The sequence below is a fragment of the Adiantum capillus-veneris genome, chromosome 2 (assembly GCF_014529385.1).
Source record: "Adiantum capillus-veneris isolate H3 chromosome 2, ASM1452938v2, whole genome shotgun sequence".
Classification (NCBI taxonomy): domain Eukaryota; kingdom Viridiplantae; phylum Streptophyta; class Polypodiopsida; order Polypodiales; family Pteridaceae; genus Adiantum; species Adiantum capillus-veneris.
Window position 1 is genome coordinate 7,839,393 of NC_140932.1, and position 24,249 is coordinate 7,863,641.

General features: G+C 45.9%; 1 protein-coding gene across 8 annotated transcripts in view; it reads right to left on the minus strand.

The window, feature by feature from the left end:
- LOC147462334 (urea-proton symporter DUR3-like) overlaps positions 1-24,249 on the minus strand; it is a 157,195-nt gene that overhangs the window by 116,723 nt on the left and 16,223 nt on the right. For 2 of the 8 annotated variants that reach the window (XM_086483552.1, XM_086483554.1), the window contains one exon: positions 8,613-8,716. In XM_086483552.1, the coding sequence (XP_086339678.1) occupies positions 8,613-8,701 (89 nt within the window). In that variant the 5' untranslated portion in view covers positions 8,702-8,716. Of the gene's footprint in view, positions 1-8,592; positions 8,775-24,249 lie in introns of those variants that run through there. The other 6 variants (XM_086483538.1, XM_086483539.1, XM_086483532.1 and 3 more) reach the window with 5 other exon arrangements.

The window sequence follows — 24,249 nt, forward strand, 5'->3', positions numbered from 1 at the left end:
AAGTAGCCAGAGTAGCCATCACACACTGTGTATCTCTCATGGCCTGCTACTTCATTTAGAATCTCATCTTGAAATGGGAGAGGGAAGTGGTCCCTCTTTGTTGCAGCATTTAGTGGCTTGTAATCCACGCACACTCGCCATTTACCATTCTTCTTTGGCCTCACCACTACTGGGGAGACCCATTCTGAATCTTCTACTGGGTATATGAATCCTGATTCTAAGAGTCTCTTCACCTCAGACAACAGTGCATTTTGTTGCACAACTCCTAATCTTCTTAGTTTTTGTACTACTGGCTTGCTCCCTTCTTTTAGATGGATATGATGATTCACTGCAGTGACACATGTAATGTGAGTGTAATCAGAAATAAACAATGATGCATGCTTCTTGAGAACATTTACATAACCCTCCTTTTCTTCTTCCTTTATATCCTTGGATAACATCTCCTCTAGGCTGGCATCCCACACATTCTCCATTTGGATCCTTGGGTTGTCTTCTGATGAGGTAGTTTCCTTTATGGTGACGCCCATGACTTCGAGAGTGCTATCACTCTCTTCACTTGAACTCTCTTCCTCGTCCATGGATGAGGAGCATCCACTTGAGCTCCACTCATCAGCTGACGTCTCTAGTTCAAGGTTCTCTTGTCGCCCATTCTTTAGGTTATAAACCACCTTCCAACTATGGCCACCCATGCGAGGCCTCAACTCCAAGTCTCCTGTTGCCCAATCTTGCCTAGCTCCTATACCCATGAGCCAAGGTCGTCCTAAAATAAGGGGGTATCCTTCTCCCTTTACTGGCATCACATAAGCATCAACCTCTGTAGTGATTCCAAAAACAGAAACTCTCAAAGCTTTCACTACACCCACACAAGTGACAGAGACATTATTGGCCATTTTTGCCCTAAAGTTTGATGATTCCATTACCTCTAAACCCAATTGATGCATTAGCTTTTCTGTCATGACACAAACCTCTGCTCCACTGTCAATGTAAGTTTTTGGAATCCGTTGTCCCTTGATTTGAGCCTCCACCAAAGGCACTATATCCTTGAGACCATATGCTTTGATTACACTTACTAGCTTACTTCGCTTTGCCCTCGTGCTCACCATTTTTTACCATTGTCGTCGAAGCTTTGGGGAGATATGAAGTAGTTGTGGCCAAGTAATCTTTGGTCCTTGAGAACTCACATCAGCTGTCAAGTCATAAGGTTGTGTCCGAGATCCCATAGGGAAATCAGAGATGTCAATTTGAGACCTAGTACGGGTCTTTCTCTTCTTGGCTTCATCTTTAGTTGCCCGAGATGTACTTGCTTCATTGCTTGCATCCTTGCTTGTTTCTTTACCTACTTCATCTTGGACACGCACACGTTTGATAGGCATTGTAGCCACTTCATCTATCTTCATCTTCCCTTTAGCTATTTCTTCCTGGTTGCTTCTGCCCTTGAGGACCTCCTCCATCCTTATGATGCTCACATTTGGTTGAGTAGCAGGGGCTTGAGCTTGAGCACGAGGTGGCTGCAAAATTTGAGGTTGCGGTTGCTCTTGTGCTTGAGCTCTAGCACGGGGAGGACTTACTTGTTGTCGAGGACCTCTGACAAGGTAGTCATATCTTCTGGGATGAGGGCAATTATACATGCCGTGGCCATTTTCCCCACAATTGTAACACAACATTTCCCTTGCTTGACGTCGCATTGGTGGCCGATTCCCACCATTTCCCTCAATAGGCCTTCTTGCACCCTGCACAAGATTTACTCTCAACCCCTCTAGCTGGTTTGTGAGATTGTTTATTTGTTGGAGCATATCTTCTTGTTGACCTCTATTGAGGTCTGGTGCATTAGGCACATTTGGAGGTATGTGATAAGCTTCCATAGTTGTGATATTGCCTCCCAAAGCTAGCTGGCCAGCTTGGGCTTGATAGAGAATCTTTCTATTCTTTTCCCTAGCAATTCTTAAGGCATCTTCAAAAGCATTTGGAAATTTGCTCTTTACCTTCTCCCTTAGCAAGGGGTACAAACCTGAGATAAATCGATCCTTTTGGAGGCAATTGGGAGCTCGCTCACCAGGGTTTAGTGAGTCTGACCATTGCCCCCAAAGTTTCAAAAAACCTTCCTCATAGGTTGCATAACCATGAGAGTCAACTTGATGAAGGGCCAGAAAGCCGTTGCCATAGTTCTTCTGCCGAATTGGCTCGTTGAAATCTTCGTAGGAAAGCCGCCTTCAATCCCTCCCAATCAATTCTTTGGGTTGGATCTAGAGCCTGGAACCATACCCTAGCTTCTTCTTTGAGCACCAAAGGAAAAGCTCTCAATTTCAATGCTTCGTCATCCCTCCCAGAGACAAGGAAAGCCATCTCCAAGTTATCCAAAAAATCCCCAGCATTTTCCCCACTACGCCCAAAAACATTTGGGAAAGCCATCATAAAAATGGGTTGCCTTCCTCTCAATACAGCACAAAGATGAAAACGTCTAGGCCCAAATCATATCTTATTAAGGGTAGAATAAATGGATTGATAGATGCATTAATCTCAGCTAGACGACGAGGGCCTAGTAAGTTCCTTATGATGTTTTGGAACCTAAGCTTTGTGCTAGCTATTATATGCACAGTTTGTCTAGCAAGAGGTTGGAAAGGTCCATATAAATCCCTATGATTCATGGAGTATGCTTAAAGCAAGATGAAGATGTAAACATCAAAAGATACATTATACTCCAAAATAGGAAATATTATAGGGTCAGGGGACAACAATATCTCTCTCAACCTCTCAGCTCAAAAATAGAAGACCAATCTTTGTTGGAAAAAAATCTTTCTATCAATGCGCACATTCACCTTAATATTCTGAACTGATTGAAAGTTGTAGAAAATGGGATTATTCATTGGTGCATTAAATACAAACTTCCATGAAGCTCTTCATTGAAGTTGAGCTCTCTTGGATCCCACCATTTGAGAGATGCGAAGAATTTGCTCACCAGTGATTAGCCTAGCTTTGGTGTGACCATCTTCAGCTTTGTAGAGTTCATAGGGTTCGATGGCTACCCTCTCAACCACCTTCAGCCTTCTTGCTAGTAGTAGTTGGAGTGCATCACCATATGTAGCCTCTTGCCAATACCGCACCCCATTGATGTGTAGCTCCCCCTCCAAAAACTTGTTAATACCCGAGTTTGAGAGTGCTTTCACCACCTGAAGTCGAGGCTTCAAAGGAAGTGTCTTCACACTAGCCACAAAGCACTCAACACAATTTTTTGACCTAGGGACTTGATGACTACAAGATTTTCCTTGAAGCAAAGAAGGGTGTGTGTAGTTAACTCTCTTTACCCGCATACGTGCCGTTTGTCGATAAAGACGCTTCTTTTCTCGAGCTTCTTGGGGAGACCATAGTGGAAGTCTCGGAGAATTTGATGGATCTTCCTTCATAGGATTGACAGAGCGCTGCTTGAGAACTCCTCAGTGGGGGCACCAATTTATGACGAAGGAAATTTGGAATGGCGGCCTCTACACCAAAACAAACTCCATTGTGCCACAAGGGAAATGAGATAAGGGCGCCACCTAGTCTTGGAAGCGTGGGCTAGGACTGCTACACAAAAAGAGAGAGAGAGAGAGAGAGAGAGAGAGATCACTATGAATGAAGCATTAACCTTAGTGTGTGTACAAGGAATGGATGACTTCAAACACTCCCAACACAAATAGCATGTAGATTACCAAACAACCACTCAAGGATTAGCCAAGATCACATCAAGCACTCTCACACATATATAAAAGATTTCTCTTAATTAACATAAGTAAGAGGAGGAGAGGTTACTAGCATGAAACAATTTGCACTCTAGAATGTGCAAGAATAGAGTGAATGAATGAGCTTATGGGCTCACGGTGAGTGATACAAAGACTCAATGGGGCTGAGGGAGGCTTGAAATTACAAAGGGGAAGGCCTCTTTATATAGGAAAGAGAGTGATTAGGAGTGAGGTTAAGATCCAAGTGTAATTTGTACAAATGAAGCTTGATTAGGGACATTCAACCAATGAAGAAGCTCCTTCCAAGTGATTTGTTGACCAATTAGCTCCATCATCACTTGTGTTGTCTTCACTCCTTCCTCCATAGCTTGAGTCCAAGAGCTTCCTTATTTTAAAATGTAAAGAATCTACATAAAATCAATACATATCTAGTAATAATATAAAGGGGTTGAATGAGAACTTATGAATTACAACAAGATTAAGCATGACTTGAGAGGTGATTAGAAGAGGAATTTTGATGGGTTTTTGAGCTTGAGAGAGAGGAGGAAGGAGAGGAGGGTGAAAAGACTAATGGCTGATTTTTAGAGAAGGTCTCAATGTGGAAAAGGAAGGGTGTGTGTGTGTAAAGGTAGAGGGGGTGGTCTCCACCACAGTTGAAAAAACTGGCGTCCGCCATTTTGGCCATATCTCCTAGACCGTAGATGCAAAAATTATTAAAAAAATATGGCCAGAATCTCCAGCTCATCAGCTACAACTTTGATGAAGACAACTTTTCTTGGATCGGAGTGGAAGTATTTTTTAAAAATTCAGCAAAATCATGTGTCTGGTTCCTTCCTTTACCAAGTCTTCCACTTGGGTCCCATTTGTTTGAATCATCATATGGCTCCAAAGCCATGATGATATGAGCCACTCATGACCCTTGAATCATGGGTGCATGGCTCCACAACCACATCATATCTTTTCTTTTCACATTTACATATTTTCCCTTCCCTTTACCACTAGGTTCTCCCTCTACCTTTTACCTCCGGTGAACTAGTCAAGAAAAAATTCCTATCAAATCATTTTTTTTTTAATTTTTCCAAGAGGTTGTTCTCACTCTTTCTTTTATTGTAAACCTCTAGAAGCAAGGAAAACCAACAAAATATAATAAACAAAAATTTGTGATAGGCTCGGATCAGTAGCAACAATCTTTGCCTTCATGTCCAGACCCTTCATAGAAGTGGCAATAAACCTGAAGGGGGCATTCTTATGGAGGATGCCTTGGAAAACGACATGAGCTACACCAAACCGCAGGCTTACTCTTGTTGAGCCCGGAGCTCTTCTAGCTCTCTCTTGATTTGGTCCAAAGCTCCTTGATGTGGGGACTTCTCTTGTCAAAGAGAAAAGGATCTCTCCTCTTGAAGAGCTTGTTGTAATTTCTGTGCTTCAAGTTTCTTGTATATAGAAATCAAGGGGTCTCTCCATGAGAACTGAGGAAGTCTCTACCTAAGGGGGGGTTCTTGAATAGATTCCTTGCCCCTTCTATCTTTGTAGCAGCAATGACAAACTCCTGCACAGTTGCTTCAAGACAAAGAGTCTCCCGTGGATTCTATTGAGAAGTCTTGGGTAGAGCCGTTCTCCACCCTCTTCTTGACCATAAATTCCCCTGGTTGCTGTGGAAGCTTGGCAACCAACGACTTTATTCCTTTCATGAGTTCTACGATTCCCCTAGTTGTTGTGGATGCTTGGCAACCAGAGACTTCGTTCTTTTCACAAGTTCTTTTCAGCCGTGTGCAAGTGTACCAGTTCTACAAGAGGAGATAGAGCAAGATGGCACTTCCACATTCTACAGAAATGTTTTTCTCTTTTCTCGAGAGAAAACTACACACGAGCCTCTAGATGGAAGCTATGAGGTTGGATGAAGAACAAACGACAAGAGAAGTAGAAGATGAAGGAGAAGGAGTTCGTTTTTGCCCTAGAAAGCTCTAAAAAGTTAAAACATGCTTTTGGATGCTTTTCTGTGTTGCAAAGGCCTCTAAAAATCTCCACAACGTTTGAGAATTTGGATATGCAACAAAACTCAAAGTTGATCCTCTCAACGAGCCTACGCATCGATGCGAGCCCATTTTGATTCCAAAAAAAAATTAAAGTAGGGTTTTCAGCTGCAAATTCAGGTTTCTACAGCATGGGTCAAAATTATGTTTTGGCTACTTTTGCAAACAACAAATGATACTGGAAGCATTTGGGAGCATGGAACTGGAGATCCACTCTTTTGCAACAAGAACCATTTGCTTGAAGAAATTTGTTTGAAATGGATTTTATCTGTTTTGAACTTGTATTGGTGCCAATTTGAGATTGCTTGATATTGGTTTCAATGGTTTTTGGAACACTTTTGGATACTCATGGCTTGGGCTTTATATGGAGGAGTATTCAAGAGGAAATTGTAACTACTAAATTGTGTTTTACTCATGGCTCAGGCTTTCCTGGGAGGAGTACTAAAGAGAAGAATTGATGCTTGATAATGTCTTAATATCTCATGGCCCGAACCTTGTTGGTTATCTGCAGAGGAGTATTCAATGATTGAAAAGTGATGCTTTACGCAAGCTTTACGCATGGCCCAGACCTTGTTGGTTATTTACGGGAAGTGAGGAGTATTCAATGATTAAAAAGTGGTGCTTTACTCATGACCCAGACCTGATTGGTTATTTGTGGAAGGAATATTGAAAAGAGAGTTGAATACAGTGTGAGAAATATTTACTCATGGAACCTCCAAGCGACGCAGGTTGCGGTTTGGAGAGCGTTTGGTTGTAAAAGGCCTCTATATCTCATGGCACGGACCTTTTTAGGTTATTTTTGGGAGTGTGGTGAGGGAGTCATTGAATAGCTCATGCTCGGACCTAGATGGTTATTTCTGGGGGGAGTATTCATCAGCGACTATATGTTTCTGTGTCTTGTAAATGCATATGTAAGCATCTGTGTTGCATCGTGATGTGCCATCATAGTTGGCTGAGATTGCCTGTGTATGTATCTTCAATGCATGAGACCCCCATTACAGATAACGTGGCCTGGGTGTGATGGCTAATTTTGCTACACCACAATATCAAGAGCTCCATTATGGAAAACTGAATGACCCTCGGATGCTAACTTGAGTCATTTTGCATATATAATCACGGACGATTACTCTTCTTTCAAGAAGGGGGGAGGTCACAAACTGCTGACGTGTCAAGCCATTGAAGACCAAAGGGTTAGGACTCCCTAGCCCTAACCCTATCCCTAACCCTAGCCGACTGGCAGATCCTGGCTGAGGGGCCTAAACCCTAGCAGAAGAAGCATAAGGATTTACCAACTTACAAAATCTCACCCCCAAATAACAAATAGGGTCAGGATTAAAAATCCTCACCCCCAACAGGCCTAAAATAAAGTAGTCACACATACACACTCCAACTTGCGTGAAGACATAATGACATGGCATGCTGTACAGATGGTCCACAAATCACGCTGACAAATGATGACATGGCAGCGGCGTACGGACAACCTTCTGGGCGCTGGCTTTTGGGACCAGATACTTTTAGACTTTATGCTTTTCATATAACTGCTTTTGGATGGCCAAGGGCCTTCAAATATGTACTAAGGGCTCACTCTCTGGCATACAACCCACGGCAGATGTAGAGCAGTGCCACCAATGTTGTACCCCACTGAAGCCATATAAAGAAATACCAAAAGGGGCGCCATAGTTTGAGGCTAGTGCACCCTGGGGTGTAGCTCCGCCACTCCATGTCTCGTGAGAAGTATCTCTCTTTCAATTCAAATGTTTTGAAACCAAAATGGAGCACCAGCTTTGCCAACTCATGTGGGACCTTCTCTTGAAAGTCACCTGGTCTGAAAGCTTCACAGAACTGTTGCGAGCTCAGGAGCTTGTTGTAACACAGTTGGTGGAAAGTGTACTATGGGAGGGGACAAGGGTGGTGAGGAGCCTGTTGAGGCAGATGCCAGAGAGGATAGTGGAAGCGGGGGTGGAGGACCTCTACTCGGTAAGAAAGGCCGACGCTTGCTGTGGTAGTACAACAGAGGACTCCGTAGTGGGGCAAGAAGACCCTTAAACTGTCCAAGACTCAATAGACCAGACTCGACTAGACCAGCTATACGAGGGCGAGAGACTAGACCAGCTAGACCAAGCGAGGCAAAGACCAACCTGGACCAAGGTGAAGGTGGACTAGACCAAGCTAGAACAAACGAGTCTAGACTAGAAGACTAGGCCACGCGAGAGACTAAACCAGCTAGCTCTTCAACCTTCAATCTTAAGACCTTGTACTCAGCAAAGTGAGACTTTAGTTGAGGTCCCACCGAGCGTGCAAAAAATGAGAGCACTTGTAGCAGGAAAAGTATGTTGTGCTCTCCACTATGGGTGCTCCTCAGTGCAATGTGCAAGAATTCTCAAACTTTGATGCGTAAGTTTACAAAAATTACAAATACTTGTAAAAAGCTCATAATCCAAGATTGGCACAACAGGCAATAGTAATATGCTTCACGTCATGATTTGGGAATCTCTATACCATTACAAGACAGGCACCTACATGAGGAATACACTAGTATCATGCCACCTTATTTTGTCTACATCAATGAAAGCTCAATTGAGAATACAGAAGTAAACATATGTAGGCTCTCATTGCAGAGATTTTGCAATTTTGATAACTTATCAGCATACATAACATGATAGAAAAGCAGAGACTAAAGAAAAATCGGATTCCTAATGCTTCCAGCGTGAACTGCATATTGACAAACAGAAATAGGATAAGGACATCAAACCATATCCTTATTACAGAATCCATGGGACTTAATTCCTTGCTTTACAACATTTAACAAGCATAACAATACATTGAAAAAAGCTCAAACTTACTACCAAGCCCAGTGACTGACAACGTCAACAGCAATAAGACCTGTCTTAATTGACCGTCCAGCCGTGTTGAACTCCTCTGAGTCATATTTCGTTCCAGCGTACTTTCCATCGAGTACAGTTATCACTATTGTCAGTGCAGCAAAAAGAATTCCATATCCAAATATTAGGCCATAACCTACACCCTGTCATATACAGAAAAAACACCAAAACTGCAAAGTCAAATCAACTTAAGGTCTGTGTTTGTTTGGTGCGTAAATCAAATGGTTGATTGCATTAAAGGCTGAAAACTGGAGTCATACAGCCTACTGCTTAGAGACTGCAAAGTCAAATCAAATTTAAGGTCTGTGTTTGTTTGGTGCATAAATTAAATGGTTGATTGCATTAAAGGCTGAAAACTGGAGTCATGCAGCCTACTGCTTGGAGACTTGTTGAGAAATTGGCCCCTCGTTTTTTTCAAAGTGGTGGTGGTGGCGATGGGTTCACAATTATTCAAACATCACACTGGACATGTAGTGGCTTGCAGAGTTTCTTCACTGGACTCCTCAATTGCATAATGGTTCTACTTCACTTCGTTTGGAAAGTAATCATTGCAGCAGAGTTTCTCATGAACCATTGGCGGTCCAAGAGCCTAGGAAGGCTTATTTTCTTGCAAAGAAAGGTTTCTGCTTCATAAAAGATGTATTGGATGATAGAGGTCAAGTGCTATCTTTTTTAGATGCCTGTGAATTTGGCCTTGGTTATCATTGTCGTGCTTTATGGCAGAAGATTCCAAATTTGTTGGTAATTTTTGAGCCCATTCCTCCTCTGGATGAGTGAGACAGATTAGCAGATTGGAGCCTATATCGGGCTACCCTTGCTCGTGGTCCTTTGCTTGCCTCAGCTTTTGTGCATTAGACTTACATATTATTCCTCCCTGGACTATGGGTTCATAATTATGCAAATGGCATCTCGAGAACGCATAAACCTTTGCCTTGGTGGAGAAAACGACTAAGGATGATATGGAGCAATAAGATGCCTTAAAAATACCGGCTATTTCTATGACGTTTCTTCTTGCAGTTCTTCCAATTGAGTCTATTCTGACCAAGCCTCTATTTGTTATGTTTCTAGTGCGTTTGTTGAAACGGTTCCTCATCTATTACAGAATTTTACTGCCTTTCGCAATTTGTTGGATCATATAGCAGGTCTTGTTCGAGCTCATTTCCCTTTTACTTCTTTTGGGAAACAATTTTGGCTCTTTTGCATTCTTGCTCTGTAGAATAGAGCTTATTTTTTATTGGCTACAGTATTGGGCCATGTGGACGATTTGGAAGTCAAGAAATCGGTCCGTGATTGACCCATCATTGTATGCACTTTTCTTAGATGTGTTTTGACTATGCCTTTGTTCACTATGAACTTGGGCATTTCTTGTTATGTGAGTTTTCCTCATTTTGAGGTATCCTCGACTAGTTTTTTTTTTTTTACAATAAAAAGATCCTCCTATTAGCTAATAAAATTGCACATAGGGCTACAAACAACCTCTGCTAGAGAGGGCTACATCAGAAACATGGGGAGACTCCCAATGAGAAGACAAAGTATGTACAATGAGGGCTATGTAAGGTGCAGCGGAAGTGAATGTTGAACTTTGCTCAAGATGAGTGCTCCGAACTGTGCTCAAGGGTTCCTTTTACTTACGGAAGGGAGAGCCTTCCGTTCCTTTAGTGAGAGAGTGCAATGGATACAAACAAAGTGGTGCAACACTATGAATGAAGGTGCTGAGACTGAAAGATAGAGAGAGAAGAATACAACACCAGAATGTTGTCAAAACCCTCCTCCGAAGGCCCCACTCTCTATGGCGAGAGCGGTCTACTATTGATTGCACAAATCTCTATAATGCTTTGGACTTGCCGACGATGTTGACGACGATGAGGACAACGACGAGACGGGCTGAAATCTGAAAAAGCTAATGGCTGAAATCTGCAAATCTTTATCTGCTGAATTCTAACTCTATGTCGGTGATGATGTCGATGGCGACGATGCAACGATGACACGCTTGAAAACGCAGAGGCTGAAATCTGCGTTTTCCGGGCTGAAACTGTACACTTCGCTGGATCTTACCGTGCGGCGAGGATCTGCTGCGGGAAGGTGAGATCTGTGAGGTTCGGGGGTTCTACTGCGATGTCTGACTGCTGAAAACTGAAAATCCTGGTGCTTCTTGGTGTTCCATCGCGGTGAATCTGCAAAACGTTGGACTGCCAGGCTGATGCAAAAACACAAGGGCTGAAAATCTTCTGCTGCAAAAACGCTAAGGTTCCTGCTGTCTTGCGGTAGCCGAGACTGATCTGCTCAACAAAATGCCAGGGTTGGTCTTGATCCAAAAAAACGGTAGGTGTTGCAATTTGCAAAACGCTAGGTCTCTGTGGTGGTTCTACTGAGAAGTTGCCTGTTGAGCAAGGTGCTCCTGCTGCCTCTTCTACCAGAAATTGCTAGCGCTAGGTTTCTATTTATACAAACTTAGTAAATTTGCCCTACTTAGTTTCCAACAAAAGTCATTTAAAAATAATAAGTGAAAAATGTCAAAAATAGGGAAAATAGGTCTATGCACTGTAAAAATGCTACTGATGGGTTCTGACTGGAATCTAATGATCATGATGTGTGCAACCAGAGGATATGAATCTAATCTAAGTGTCTGGACATGCACGGTCTACGAACAGACTCACAAAAGTGCCAGATCACTTCCTATTCTAAACTGACTTGGCTGAATTGAACCCTGGTCATGCTGTAGCTTGTCCACGGACACATAGGGTTGAATGTGTCACGTGACAAGCTAGATCACGAGATGGGACACACTGGTGGCCAGTAGTGCCATCTAGGCACACCTGAACCATGGTGAAGAAAGGCCCTGGGCGCCAAAGTCGCAAGAAAGCCTCACGGTGCTCCCACATGCGGTCGGAGCTGCCCTGAAGTCTCTCAAACTGAGCAGGTGGATAATCGAGTGTTTCAAGAAGTTGTTCAAGTTGGAGATGGACAAGAAGACCCTAGACACTTACACGAATTCAAGGACTTCGTCCATAAGATGAAAGCTTTGGAAGACCGCAGGTCATATTGCAGATGCTTTTATCTCTTTGGATTGCCAACAGCTTACCAGAATGAGGTATTGCGGTATCCTGTTACTTTGCTAGAGGACATCTACAAGTTCGCCAGAACTATGAGAATACTTTGGCGGCTTCTGGAGGTGGCCTGACGGATGGGGAGACTCCTCGCTGTGGTCCCTCCACGTAAAACTTCAAGCCACAAGTCAATCAACCTTCCCTCTGCGGAAGAAATTCAAGAATGGCAGCAAATCCAAGGGCATCCCGTATAGAGGAAGAAAAGAAAAATCGATGCTTAGACTGCCACCAGACCGGCCACTTCCGCAATGATAAAGCGTGTCCCAAGCAAAAGAAGAAGACATCTACCTCCGCACCAGCGAGTACTTCGGTAAACGTCATCAATAATCCAAGTACTTTGTCTTCTTTTAATTCACAGATTTTTCATGTTAATAATGCACGTAGCTGCCCAGATTGTCGCATTAATAAGGTTGTGTTTGGCCCGCATGATCTTCACCATGTTAAAGGGGAGACCAATGGCCACGTTGTAACGGTCTTAATCGACAACGGTTCTACTCATAATTTCATTTCTTCTCTTGTGGTACAGGCACTTAAGCTCAACACATCCTCCACATACCATCCATATGTGGTCCGTTATGCAGAACGTAGGAGTGATTAATGGACTGAGGTTGTGCCGCATCTCCACCTCCGAATCGAGCGTTACCATGAAGTCTTGGACTTCTGCATCATGGGCCTTGAGCATGTAGATGTTATTTTAGGCATGCCATGGTTTTACGATAAGATAGCTTCTCTGTCTATTGACTATGCATCGCGTACAATTTTCTTTGAGCTTGATGGTGTGTACCATGTGGTCGCGGAATCTCCTTCTTCCCTAACCGCCGATTATGATGTAAATCTGCTTTCAGTTTTTTCTTCCCGAGATACACTTTTTGGGACACATCGTCTCAACAGAGGGTATATAGATAGACCCGGCCAAGATAGAAACCATCCGGGAATGGCCAGATTTGAAAAATGTACACAAGCATGTCTACGTGGCACACAGAGATATGTGCACGTGACATCACCTCCTGCTTAAGGTGAGATACAGATACCAAGCTGCATGGCCTCCTTGTATAAGGCTAGCAAATCTTCTAAAATTCCTCGTCTATCCAAACAGCTTCATAGATCCCTCAATCCTTGAACTTCAGGACGTATTGCCTTGCTTGCTTGTTCTTGTTGCCAAACTCGAATTGAAGCATTTGAAGACGATTCGGCTTGATGACTTTGACTAGAACAATGATCTCCAATGGTTCTTCTTTTGGATTCTCTTTGGAAGTCATCATTGTGGCGGCAACTCTTGAGGTCCACTTTGGAAACTGTTCATGCCTCCTGTTGATGCTCCAAAGGAACGGCAATGCGAGTTATCAGCTTCCAAAATGTAACCATCCTTGTCTTTAGTGCCCCGAAATCCACACAAAAATGAAATGAGTTTCGTTTCTTACGAACAACGATAACTAGTAACAAGAAAGACCGTACCTTGGGAGGTAAGACCCTCCTAAACAAGAATTTACCTAGTCTTGGCTTCTCTTTATCCGGTTTATGGAAATGAGAGAAAATTTTATCTACGTGTTCCGCGTATGCAATTGGTCCGAGACGATGTCCATAGGTCGATGAGAATGATGTGTAGGAAATTGATAATCCTGGGTAAGCACAAAATTGAAATGGTGAAGATCTAGACTTTACACTTCCCATCTTTATTTCTTTCCTTGCCTTAATGATTGGTGCTTAACATGAATAATGGTTCCTTTTATTTCCCTGAAGAGAGGGAATGAGACATAGAGGTAGAGATGTGCAAAGTGACTGTCACAGTCTTGGTCACCCCAAGACAAGAATCCGACACGACACGAGAGAATCACTTAAAATATTTTACAACTTTAAACTTTGAGTCGGCATGGCCCGGCGTAGTTCCATGCACAGAGTTGTTGGCCCCAAAACCTGGCGCCCCTTTTCGTATTTCTTTATTATATTAACGCTTGAGCAAAGTACAACACCCGAGGTGTCCTCTGCTCTCAAACTCTACGTCGAGATGCCCTGAAGAGTGAGGCGCCTTGGGCTTAATTATTCTTACAAGGGATGCCCCAAAAGCTTCTAAACTAAAAAGCATAAGGTCCCAAAAGCTACCAAAAGCCATTAGTGCAATTTGCGAAAATCCGTACAGATTGCCACGTCAGCACCTATCAGCGCAAATCACGGAAGTTCGTACTTTCTGCCACGTCATCATGCCGTATTGTCCTAACACGTGATCTGCATGTGGTCAAGCTATTTCCTGACAAGGGTTTAATTAGCTTGGGAAGTGTTCTGGCACCTTTGTGAGTCTGTTCGCAGACCGTGCATGTCCAGACACTTAGAGTAGTTGCATTTCCTCTGGTTACACACAGCATGATCATCAGATTACAGTCAGTACCCATTAGCAAAATTTTACAGTGCATAGAACCCATTTTCCCTATTTTAGCCAGGTTCTCTCTCTCTCTCTCTCACACAAGCTCTCTTGAGCTTTAGTCAATAAAAAGCAATGGAGTTCTCTCTCTCTCTCTCACAGACAATTGCGTAGAGGAAAAGCTTGATCGCTGGCTGCTTTTCCCAGCGCAAATCACGCCACTTTCTCCAGGATTGCCGTACGGTGCCACGTCAGCAAGTCAGCGCATTTCACGGAATTCTCAGCCTACTGCCCTAGGGTTAGGGTTAGGGTTTATGACAGTTTTTAGATTAGGGTTAGGGTTAGGGTTTCTAACATATTTTAGGGTTTGCAAGTTTTAGGGTTAGGGTTTCCAGAATTAGGGTTTTCAGAAGGTCCGCAAAACAGACAAGAGGCCATAAACCGTCTTAGCAGACATTGACTGTACCTACGTACTAGGAACACACATCTAGCACATGTACCAATCCACAGTCACATCACACGACATCACAGCACATCACTAGACATCATAGGACATCACATGACATTCAACATTCATTCGGATCTTAGACCATGATTTATCGGCAATGTAGCTAGCAATCGCATCTAGATCCAATCGGAACCTCATCGATGTCCGATTGACTAACCCCTATTGCAACCATGTCTATTCGAGATCAATCAAACCAAAATGCTGCAGTCGTTTCGTCTATCAGTTCCTGCGCTTAAAAGAAGTCAAGAACAAATCAGTATCATAATCAGAAATTCCATTTCATAAAGTCATACAGCAGAATACAGTCAGCTTTCAGTATCCCTGAAGCTCAAACAGACATCAATGACTCTAATATCTAAATCAAGGCATCTGTTGACAAAGGAGCGGAGTGACTCCCCTCTTGTGCATCCCACTGCACCAGATCTCCGGCCAAGCTGAATTTTGGATTCCATTTGGAGTAGACTATGCTAAACCAAAAGCATCAAGGTAAAGTTTCACAATCTGAGGAGTATCTGCCAAGTCCTTCTACTCTATCCACTTCGCATCCAATGCAGGATAGTTCTTGAACTTAACCAAGAACCGCCTTCGGACTTTACCTTTATTCTTCGTATCCTTATGTGCCAAAATCTGTTCAGGAACAAGGATCTCCTGGTTTTCTTCCACTTCAGGTTGCTCATCAAGCTCCCCATCATCAGGCACATCACCTTTAAAAGGTTTCAAGAGACTCACATGAAATGCATTGTGAATCCTCCAAGTATCTGGCAGTTTCAGTCAAAAGGAGACATCATTTATCTTTTCAGATGTCTGGAAAGGTCCGTAGTATCGCATACTAAGCTTTGGAAAAAGCCTCTCCTTTCCCTTTTTCTTTCTCAGGCGTGCCTTCTCAAAACGTAAGAGCACCCAATCATCCTCCTTCAATTTCAAGTCACGACGATGGCGATCCGCTGCCTTTTTCTGTCGTTCTTGAGATTTCTGCAAAGTCTCGTGAACCTTAGCAAAAGCCGTATCTGTTAGGTGCATCGGAATAAATGTTTGCGCTTTGCTCAAGATGCGTGCTCCGAACTGTGCTCAAGGTTCCTTTTGTTCTTATGGAAGGGAGAGCCTTCTGTTCTTAATGAGAGAATGCTATGATCACAAACAAAGTAAATGGACACTCTGCGTGCAAGTGTATGAGACTGAGAGATAGAGAGAGAAGAGAGATACGACACCAAAGATGTTGTAAAACCCTCCTCTGAAGGCCCCCCTCTCGTCGGCGGGAGTGGTCTACTTATGATTGCACAATTTGGTACAAACCATATGCATGAGACTGATGCAATTCTAGACTATGTCGGCGATGACGACGGGGATAACGACACCGGTCTAAGGGCGGAAATCTGCAATCTTGTATCTGCTGTCCAAAATGCTATGTGCTAAAATCTTAGGCGAATCCAAAAACACTGATTTTGGGGGCTGTTTCAGTAGGTCTTTGTCGCTGAAAATCTGCAGGTTTAGGGCTGAAAACTAAGGTTCTTAAGGGCTGAAGACTGATGGTCTTTCCGGGCTGAATCTGCTACTTTCTTAGGGCTGAATTTGCAGGTTCTTCACTGCTGAAAACGCTCAATTGCTGTGGCTGAAAACGCTGCAAATCTGCAAAAACGCTAGGTTGATGTGTCTCCAAAAACGCTAGCTTGCTGGGATCAAAAACGCTAGGTCAGGGATTCTGTAGTGATGATGCTGATACAAAACGCTAGGCTTGGGACTTGCTTGGCGATGGTTGCTGATGCTGAATGTGGAAACGCTAGGGGATGATGATGGTTCTTCTTGCTTGGAGGGGGAAACCGCCAAGGTCTTATTGGAGAAGTTGCCTCCTGAGCTTGGCTCCTGTTGCCTCTTCTGCCAAATAGTGCTAGCTCTAAGTTGCTTATATACAAACTTACCAAAATTGCCCTACCTACTTTCCAACAGAAGTCACTTAAAAATAATAAGTGAAAAATGTCAAAAATAGGCTAAATACACTTAAAATTCCCCTGAAGGATTCTAATGGATTTTGATGGCAATTCTTATGATCATGTTGTGTGCAACGAGAGGATATGCATCTACACTTAGTGACTGGGCATGCACGGTCTACGAATAGACTCACAAAAGTGCCAAATCACTTCTAAATCTAGACTAACTGGACTGATTGAACCCTGATCATGATGTAGCTTGTCCACGGACACATAGGGTTGGATGTGTCACGTGATATCCCCTCCTTTTCAAAGTGAGGTACTGGTACCGAACTGTATGGCGTCGAGGGAGATCGCCAATAGCATCCGGAATCCTGGAAGGGACTCTTCATCGGCCCACTCTGATGTGTGGGTCGTGCGTTACTTGAACTACATAAAGGTCTGCAACGCTTGCTTCTTTGGCCGCGCCGAAAGCGACACAAAGTCTTTTGTGGCTCCTTCAATGCTTCTTCTTCGTCTAGAATCATGCTTCTTTCTTCTTCAAGAATCTCCATGGCTGAAAATTCCTGAAGCCATTTCCAACACAAAACCATGAACATACCTATTCCATGTAAAGTGACTGGAAAAAATCTTGTCTTTCTAAAAGATTGTGCATGCAATGTAGATGAACAAAGAGACAAAGTGCCAAACCATTCACCACACACACGCAAACAATGAGATCGAAATCTTTCTCTTATGATCTAAAACAATCAACTGTGGCAAGTCACAACGGAAATGCTCATACTTTCATGTGCTCTTTCTACAAATGTGTCGTGCAAAGGAAGAGACATGGAATGTGACTTCTTTGAATGCATACTTCTCAGCTTTTCATGAAAAATCCGCATACATCCGTGCTCATCCATGAGTGAAACGTGCTCAACATACCATATGTCATGCCTAATAAAAGGGATCACATAAAGACGCTGACTAAAATACAGGAAACGATCACGAATGAAACACTCGAACAATGTGTGCGTATCAATCATGCAAACACATAATACTTCCTGTAATAGTTCTTTGGACCTAGGCTCGAGAGCCAAAATCGGTTCTTCAGGATCTATCGAATCTTCTTGTGGAGGATATGTGGACCTCGACTCAAAAGCCAAAATCGATTCTTCGTGATTGATCGAATCTGTAACGAGGTTAGCTTCGCTAGAAAAAGCATCGACTAACACATCATCCTTGTGAACAATCACATCATCTTCATGCAAATCATTATGCTTGTCATTATCATCCAAATCATCATGCTTATCATTGTCATTGAAATCATCATCATGCTTCTCATAATCATGCAAATCCTGTGTGTCATGCTTTAGGGAAGAAGAGACTGAGAGAGTCTCCTCCTGAATCCTTTCAATCTTGCCCTGCATATTAGCAATGAGAGAGGGAGAATGAACAATGTCCTCTCCACGAATGACAATGGGAGAATCACTTTTGGCATAGAGAGTGAAAGTGTTACCCTCCCAATCAATGAGAGGGTTAAGATCTCGAAACCATCAAATGCCCAAAATCATATCACATCCTAAGAGAGGAGAGACAAAAAATCTTCTAGTGAAGGCAGCTTGTTGAATTGTAAACAACACACCAAGACACTCCTACGTGATGAGAGAGTCCATACCGGGAACAAAGCCAGAGACCTCGAGAGGAGATTTCTGACTAACTTCTAGGCGCGCTCTCTCAACAAGAGAGGGACTGATGACATCGTGCATACTACCTGGGTCAAACAATATGACAAAAACGCTGCCCCGACACCTGACCATAACATTTAATGAGAGAATCATCAATGGGAGGGTCAAGAGAAACTTAGGGCACACTCGTGTTATCATTAATTGCATTGACAGAGGAAGTGGGTTCTGTGGATTCTTTAGATGCATTCGCTTCAAGCTTAGGACATGTTCTTTTTATGTGACCCTTAATGTGACAATGAAAACAACGACCTTCCTTAGAATAAGTGCTTTGCTCTTCCGACGTGATGTATCCTCCTACAATTCCTTATGCTACCTTTTCATATGGAGTAAGCTTAGGTTTAGCAATTGTGTTAGCCTCACCCTTAGATTCATTTGAAGAATTCTTTGATGAGACACTGTTGGAAGATTGGTTAGAAGAGTTATTATTCTTACCATTCTTACCGTTCTGCGGGTTCTGAGAAGTCTGCGAGGTACTTGTGGAAGTCTTGTTCTCCTTAGGCTTTCTCTTAAGTTCACGAGAAACATGGGTTCTTGGGGATCTTGGGTTCTTGGGTTCTTGAGAGTCTTGAGGTACTTGAGGTCCTTGAGGTTGTCTTTCACTTTCAAACCGTGTTTGAGAAGGATCTTCTCTTCACTCGAGTTCTACTCCTTTCCGCAGGCGCACCCCTTGGCGGCCTTGCGCTCACACCAAGGTTGCTTTTTCCCATCTCACGTCGATTGGCCGGCCGCTAAGTGCACGGTCCGCTCTCAATGAGTGAAAAGAGACACAAGGGGAGGCTGGACAAGCCCTTCTTTCCTGGGATTCCTGTCACTCTTCAAAAACACGATTAGGAATCGACACGCCAAAGTGAACTTGCGTTCGTGCGACCTCAACAAGGAAAAAAATTTCTTGTGATTCTTGTGGTTCTTTCCTTGAGTAATACAGAACACTGCCAAAGCTCTGATACCAATGTTAGGTGCAGCGGAATGAATGTTTGCACTTTGCTCAAGATGAGTGCTCCGAACTATGCTCAAGGTTCCTTTTGTTCTTATGGAAGGGAGAGCCTTGACTTCCAACCGTGGTCGTGAAGCAAGAAGAAGGACCTCGATAGCTCGCTAATACTGCCCACCTGCGCACGCCTAGCTTCACTCCCCCCACCCCCAAGCCCGCTGCCTCTCCCCCCTCCCCCACTGCCCCGCTGCCTGTCATCCTGCGCCGCCCGCTGCCTGCCCTCTGCCGCCCGCTCCCTGCCCTCCACCGCCCGCCCCCCGTCAACCCCTCCTCCTGCTGCCGCCAGCCTTCCCCTACCCCACCCCCACCCCCCCGCCTCGGTTTCTCCTCGTCATCCGCTGCAGTTCGGCCTCCTCGGCATTGCTTCGTTTTTGGGGCAGTGTCTCCTTCGCCTAATTGCAACGTCCGCCCGTCGACCTTTTCTTACGACACAGCAGTAGACACAGATGGAGGCTCCAGCTTCGCCACAGAGGGACTCGCCAGAAGCCCCCTCGCCCGACTCCGCTGAGCCCACCATTCGACTTGCTCTATCGCCGACAAAGCAAGCAATCCTAGCCGCTCATGTAGAGCGTTTGCAGGCGACTTCGGTCATCTACAAAATTCTCGGCACCCGTCCTAGCAGAGGAGAGCTGCGAGACCTTCTCCAGGCCTCCCTTCTCGCAGAGGTGGGCAAGATCTTGGGTGTCCAGATTCTCGGACGGGGGTACTACCAGATCGAGTTCGAGACCTCCGAGATGGCTTCCAAGGTCATAGCTATGAGTCCACTGGCCATCGGAGCATCACGAGCCCACTTTCGACAGTGGCGACATGGTTTTGACCCGACTTCGGATGTGCTAGTAGAGAAGGCGGACATCCCCATCTCAGTCTGCTTTCCGGGTTTACGGAGGGAGTACCTACCACTTCTTTCCAGGATTGGCTCCGCCGTCAAGACTGTCCTGGAGACACCTCGTATGGCAACATCACTAGCTGCCAAGGCAGCTAGCATCCCCTCAGTTCGAGTTTTGGTCAGAGATACCCACACGCTCCCGAAGGTCATCCTTCTGCCTCGGGTGAGTGGGGGTTGGTTTAGACAGAGTGTGGAGTACTCGGGCCTCCCGAACCAGTGCTTCATTTGCAGACAGATGGGCCACCTAGCGAAGGCCTATCCACGGAGGAGGCCACGACCTGCACCTCAGCCTCAGCCCCAGCCTGCCAAGGCTGGGCCGCAGCCACAGCCAGCGGCACAGCGCACAGATTCAGAGCCACCCTCCGAGCCTGGGGCTCCAGCGGAGGAGGGGTGGCAGCAGGCCCATGGCCGTCGACGCCAAGGGCCACAGCGACAACCTGGCACTCAGAGTGGCCCTCAGGTGCCTACTTAGCAGCAGTGGGTTCCCACGGGGAGCCGCTTTGGTCCTCTTGAGCAAGAGGAGCCCCCTACGCAAGCCTCCACCTCTGCTTCACCCTCGCCAGCCGCCCCCCCTTCAGAGTTCCCCTCTTCCTCCTCATCCTCCCCCCCGCCCCTTGCTCCCGTCCACTCCCCACCTCGCCCCTCTACCTCTTTCGCCCCACCCCGCTCCTCTTCCCCTCCGCCCTATCCAGCTCCTTCTCCCCCCCCTCCTGCTCCAGTTCCACAGTCGACTCAGGAGATCGGTCCCTCGCCAGCGGCTAGGAGATCTCTTGGCAACGCCTTTGCCACGAGTCGCCTAGCGAGAAAGGGTCAGCCCTTCTTGCGGCCCCCTCTGTACATTCAGACATCTTCCCTTACAGCTATCCCTCGTGGTCTGACAAGCATTGACCTCCGAGGCCGATGGGATTTCTTCGACTACGGGTTCACTCGCTTTCTCGGCGATTCCGCAGCAGACCACGAGGCAGCCTGCTTCAAGGTCCATGCTTTGTTCCTCGCCGCTAGGGGGACAGAGGCCTTGGACTCAGCGGTTGGTTTCTCCTTCCCCCTCTGTGGTAGGACCGAGACAGAGTGGTCCCTCGACTCAGTGGTGCGATGGTTGCATACACAGGTTCTGGAGTTCTCTCACCACATACGAGAACTTGGAGTTACAGATTTGCTGCAGACTTTGTGGCCACTTGCCAAGTTTTCGGTGACACCCCCAGACTCAGTAGGATGTAGGCACATTGTGGTGTACTTTTTTGCTGATTCGCAGTGTTTGCCTTGCTATGTATACGTTCATGAGGACTCCTGGACAGAGAAGGTTGCTTCATGCACGGCTCGCTCTGCTTGGGCTTTGGCTAGGCACTCACTGCAGTCTCGCCTATCTAGAGGATGCTCGGATGCGGATTACTCCCCATCCAAGCCAACCTCGAAGATAGCCCGTCTTGCTGCTGCGGCAGCATCTATTCTCTCTCGCTCCCCATGAGGATCGTCTCGTGGAACGTGCAGGGACTAGGTGGGCCCCAGTTTCAGCGACAGCATGTCCGATTGCGTCAGGAGCTTCAGCGTTGCCTTGTGGGAGGAGAGATTGATCTCCTTATGCTTCAGGAGCACCATCTGTCTGAAAGCCGCATTCAGCGATGTGGTCAGATTTTGCGTGGACGATATGATACCTTTTGGTCAGCTGCTTTTGGACCTGGAGGCATCCAGGATGGGGTATGTATGACTATTGCTGACTCATTGCAGCAGGCCATTGTGGGCAGAGGGATTATTGTGCCAGGCAGGGCTCAGTGGATTACTATGCAGGTTCAGGGTGGCCTTGTGGGCTTCCTGAACATCTATGCGCCCAATGTGGCGAGTGCTCGTGCAGAGTTTTGGTCACAGATTGTTGAGTCTTTGCCACAGGCTGACCATTAATGTGTAGGAGGGGACTTCAACATGTTGGAGGACCCTTCTGACAGGATTGGAGGCAGCCATGCTACTGTGCATGGAGTCGAGTTAGCAGCTTGGGAGAGGTTGTGTATGACTTTGAGGGTCTCGGATACATGGCAGCACTCTGGCTTTGTGAGGCCTCCAGCTAGTCTTGCCTTCTCTAGATCGGACCGCAGAGTGGGAGGAGTGAATCTATCGCGAATAGATCGCTTCTACACTAGTGACCACTTCAGTGACTTGGGGGCATCAGTGGGTATCCTGGCAGGGACATCCTTCTCGGACCATGCACCAGTGATCCTCACAGTGGCAGACAGGCAGAGGACTGGGAGCACGATGCTTCGCATCCCAGAGCGGGTCTTGTTGGACTCAGCACTTAGAGAGAGGGTAGAGGCTCTCTGGACAGAGGGCATGGACAGCCAGGCTCTACCTGCAGACAGCTTAGCTCAGCTTAGCCACTTTTTTCTCCAGGAGTCTCTGGCTCTACAGGCTGCAGCGAGAGAGGAGCAGCAGCCTCTCAGACGAGGCATTGCTTCACTACAGAGGATGCAGGAGCAGCATCCAGACAGTCCATGGTTGGAGGAGCAGTTACAAATGGCTCAACAGGAGCTTGCTTGCACAGAGGAGAGCGTCATGAGTTTGCCTTTCACCGACAGACATCTCAGTGGACTCAGGTGGGTGACAGAGTGACAGGTGCTTTTTTGGAGACAGTCAGACCTCGGCACTCGCATGCCAAGGTCAATCAGTTGAGGAGACCCGATGGGTCAGTTGTTTGTGAGCCCGAGCATATGCGTGCAGTTGCTAATGACTTTTACCGTGAGTTACTGTCGGTTGAGCCCCAGTAAGAGCGGCAGGATGCATGCAGGGAGCAGGTTTGGGCACAGATGCCTTGTCTTGTGACTGAGGAGATGAGCCAGAGGCTAGAGAGGCCTCTTCAACTTGAGGAGCTGCATACGGCTCTTAAGGCCCTCCCTTGTGGTAGCTGTCCAGGTGAGGATGGGCTGACTCCCAGCTTCTTCTTGGAGTACTGGGACCTGCTTGGCCCAGATCTTTGTAGTGCCTTTCAGTACATTCTGTACACAGGAGTGATACCGGATAGCATCAATGAGGGCCTGATTTACCTCATTCCAAAGGAGGGTGGCTCCTTGGATGAGATTCCACAGTGGCGTCCCATCACCATCCTCAACTCAGCCTACAAAATTCTTGCCAAGGCTCTGAGTTTGAGGATTCAGCCACTTTTGGAGAGCCTTATACATGGGACTCAGACAGGTTTTGTCAAGGAACGCAGTATCCTTGACAACATCTTCACTTTCTGGGAGGCTTCTGCCCTGGCACGGCTCCGTGGGGAGGACCTTGTGATTCTTCTTCTCGATTTTGAGAAGGCATACGACAGAGTTGACTGGGACTTTCTAGAGGGCACTCTACACAGGATGGGCTTCTCAGATGCTTGGATTAGAGGGGTGTCAGCTTTGTACAGACAAGCTCACAGTCAGGTGCTTTTGGCAGGAGGTAGAGCTGAGCGCTTCATGCTCACACGATCGGTCAGACAGGGTTGTCCTCTTGCCCCCTTTCTCTTTCTGTTCTATGCGGAGGCGATGAGCAGATTTTTGGTGTCACGGAAGGTTGGTCTGAGGGGCTTAGCACTCCCAATTCGGGGAGATGAGCTTCTGGACGCTGAGTTTGCCGACGACTCTGCCTTGTACTTAGAGGGCCAGGAGGCCAATCTACACAGATGTGAGCAGGGTTTGGAGACCTTCTGTTGTGCATCGGGCGCACTAATCAACTGGAGAAAGACAGTGGCTTTCTCGGTTGGCAATGCTCCTGTGCCAGATTGGATGCCAGGAGAGGGTTTCAGGTGGATTCCCCCAGGGACTGCAGTTCGGTACTTGGGTTGTCAGATTGGTTTGGACTTGTCCCCCAAGCAGCAGATTGCTCCTCTTCTCCTGTCCATCAGGAGAAAGCTGTTACATTGGAGCTCAGCACGACTTTCGTTGGCTGGTAGAGTAGTAGTTGCCAACCAGGTGTTGTTGGCGACTATGTGGTACATCACTTCTTGCTGGATCTTCTCGAGTTCTTGTATCAGCCAGGTAGAGAGGCTGATCAGGAACTTCCTTTGGTCAGGTCGTGACAGCCAGATTGCCCGAGCCAAGGTGGCTTGGTCGGTCATCACACTTCCTTGTTCTCAGGGAGGGCTTGGGATCATTGATCCG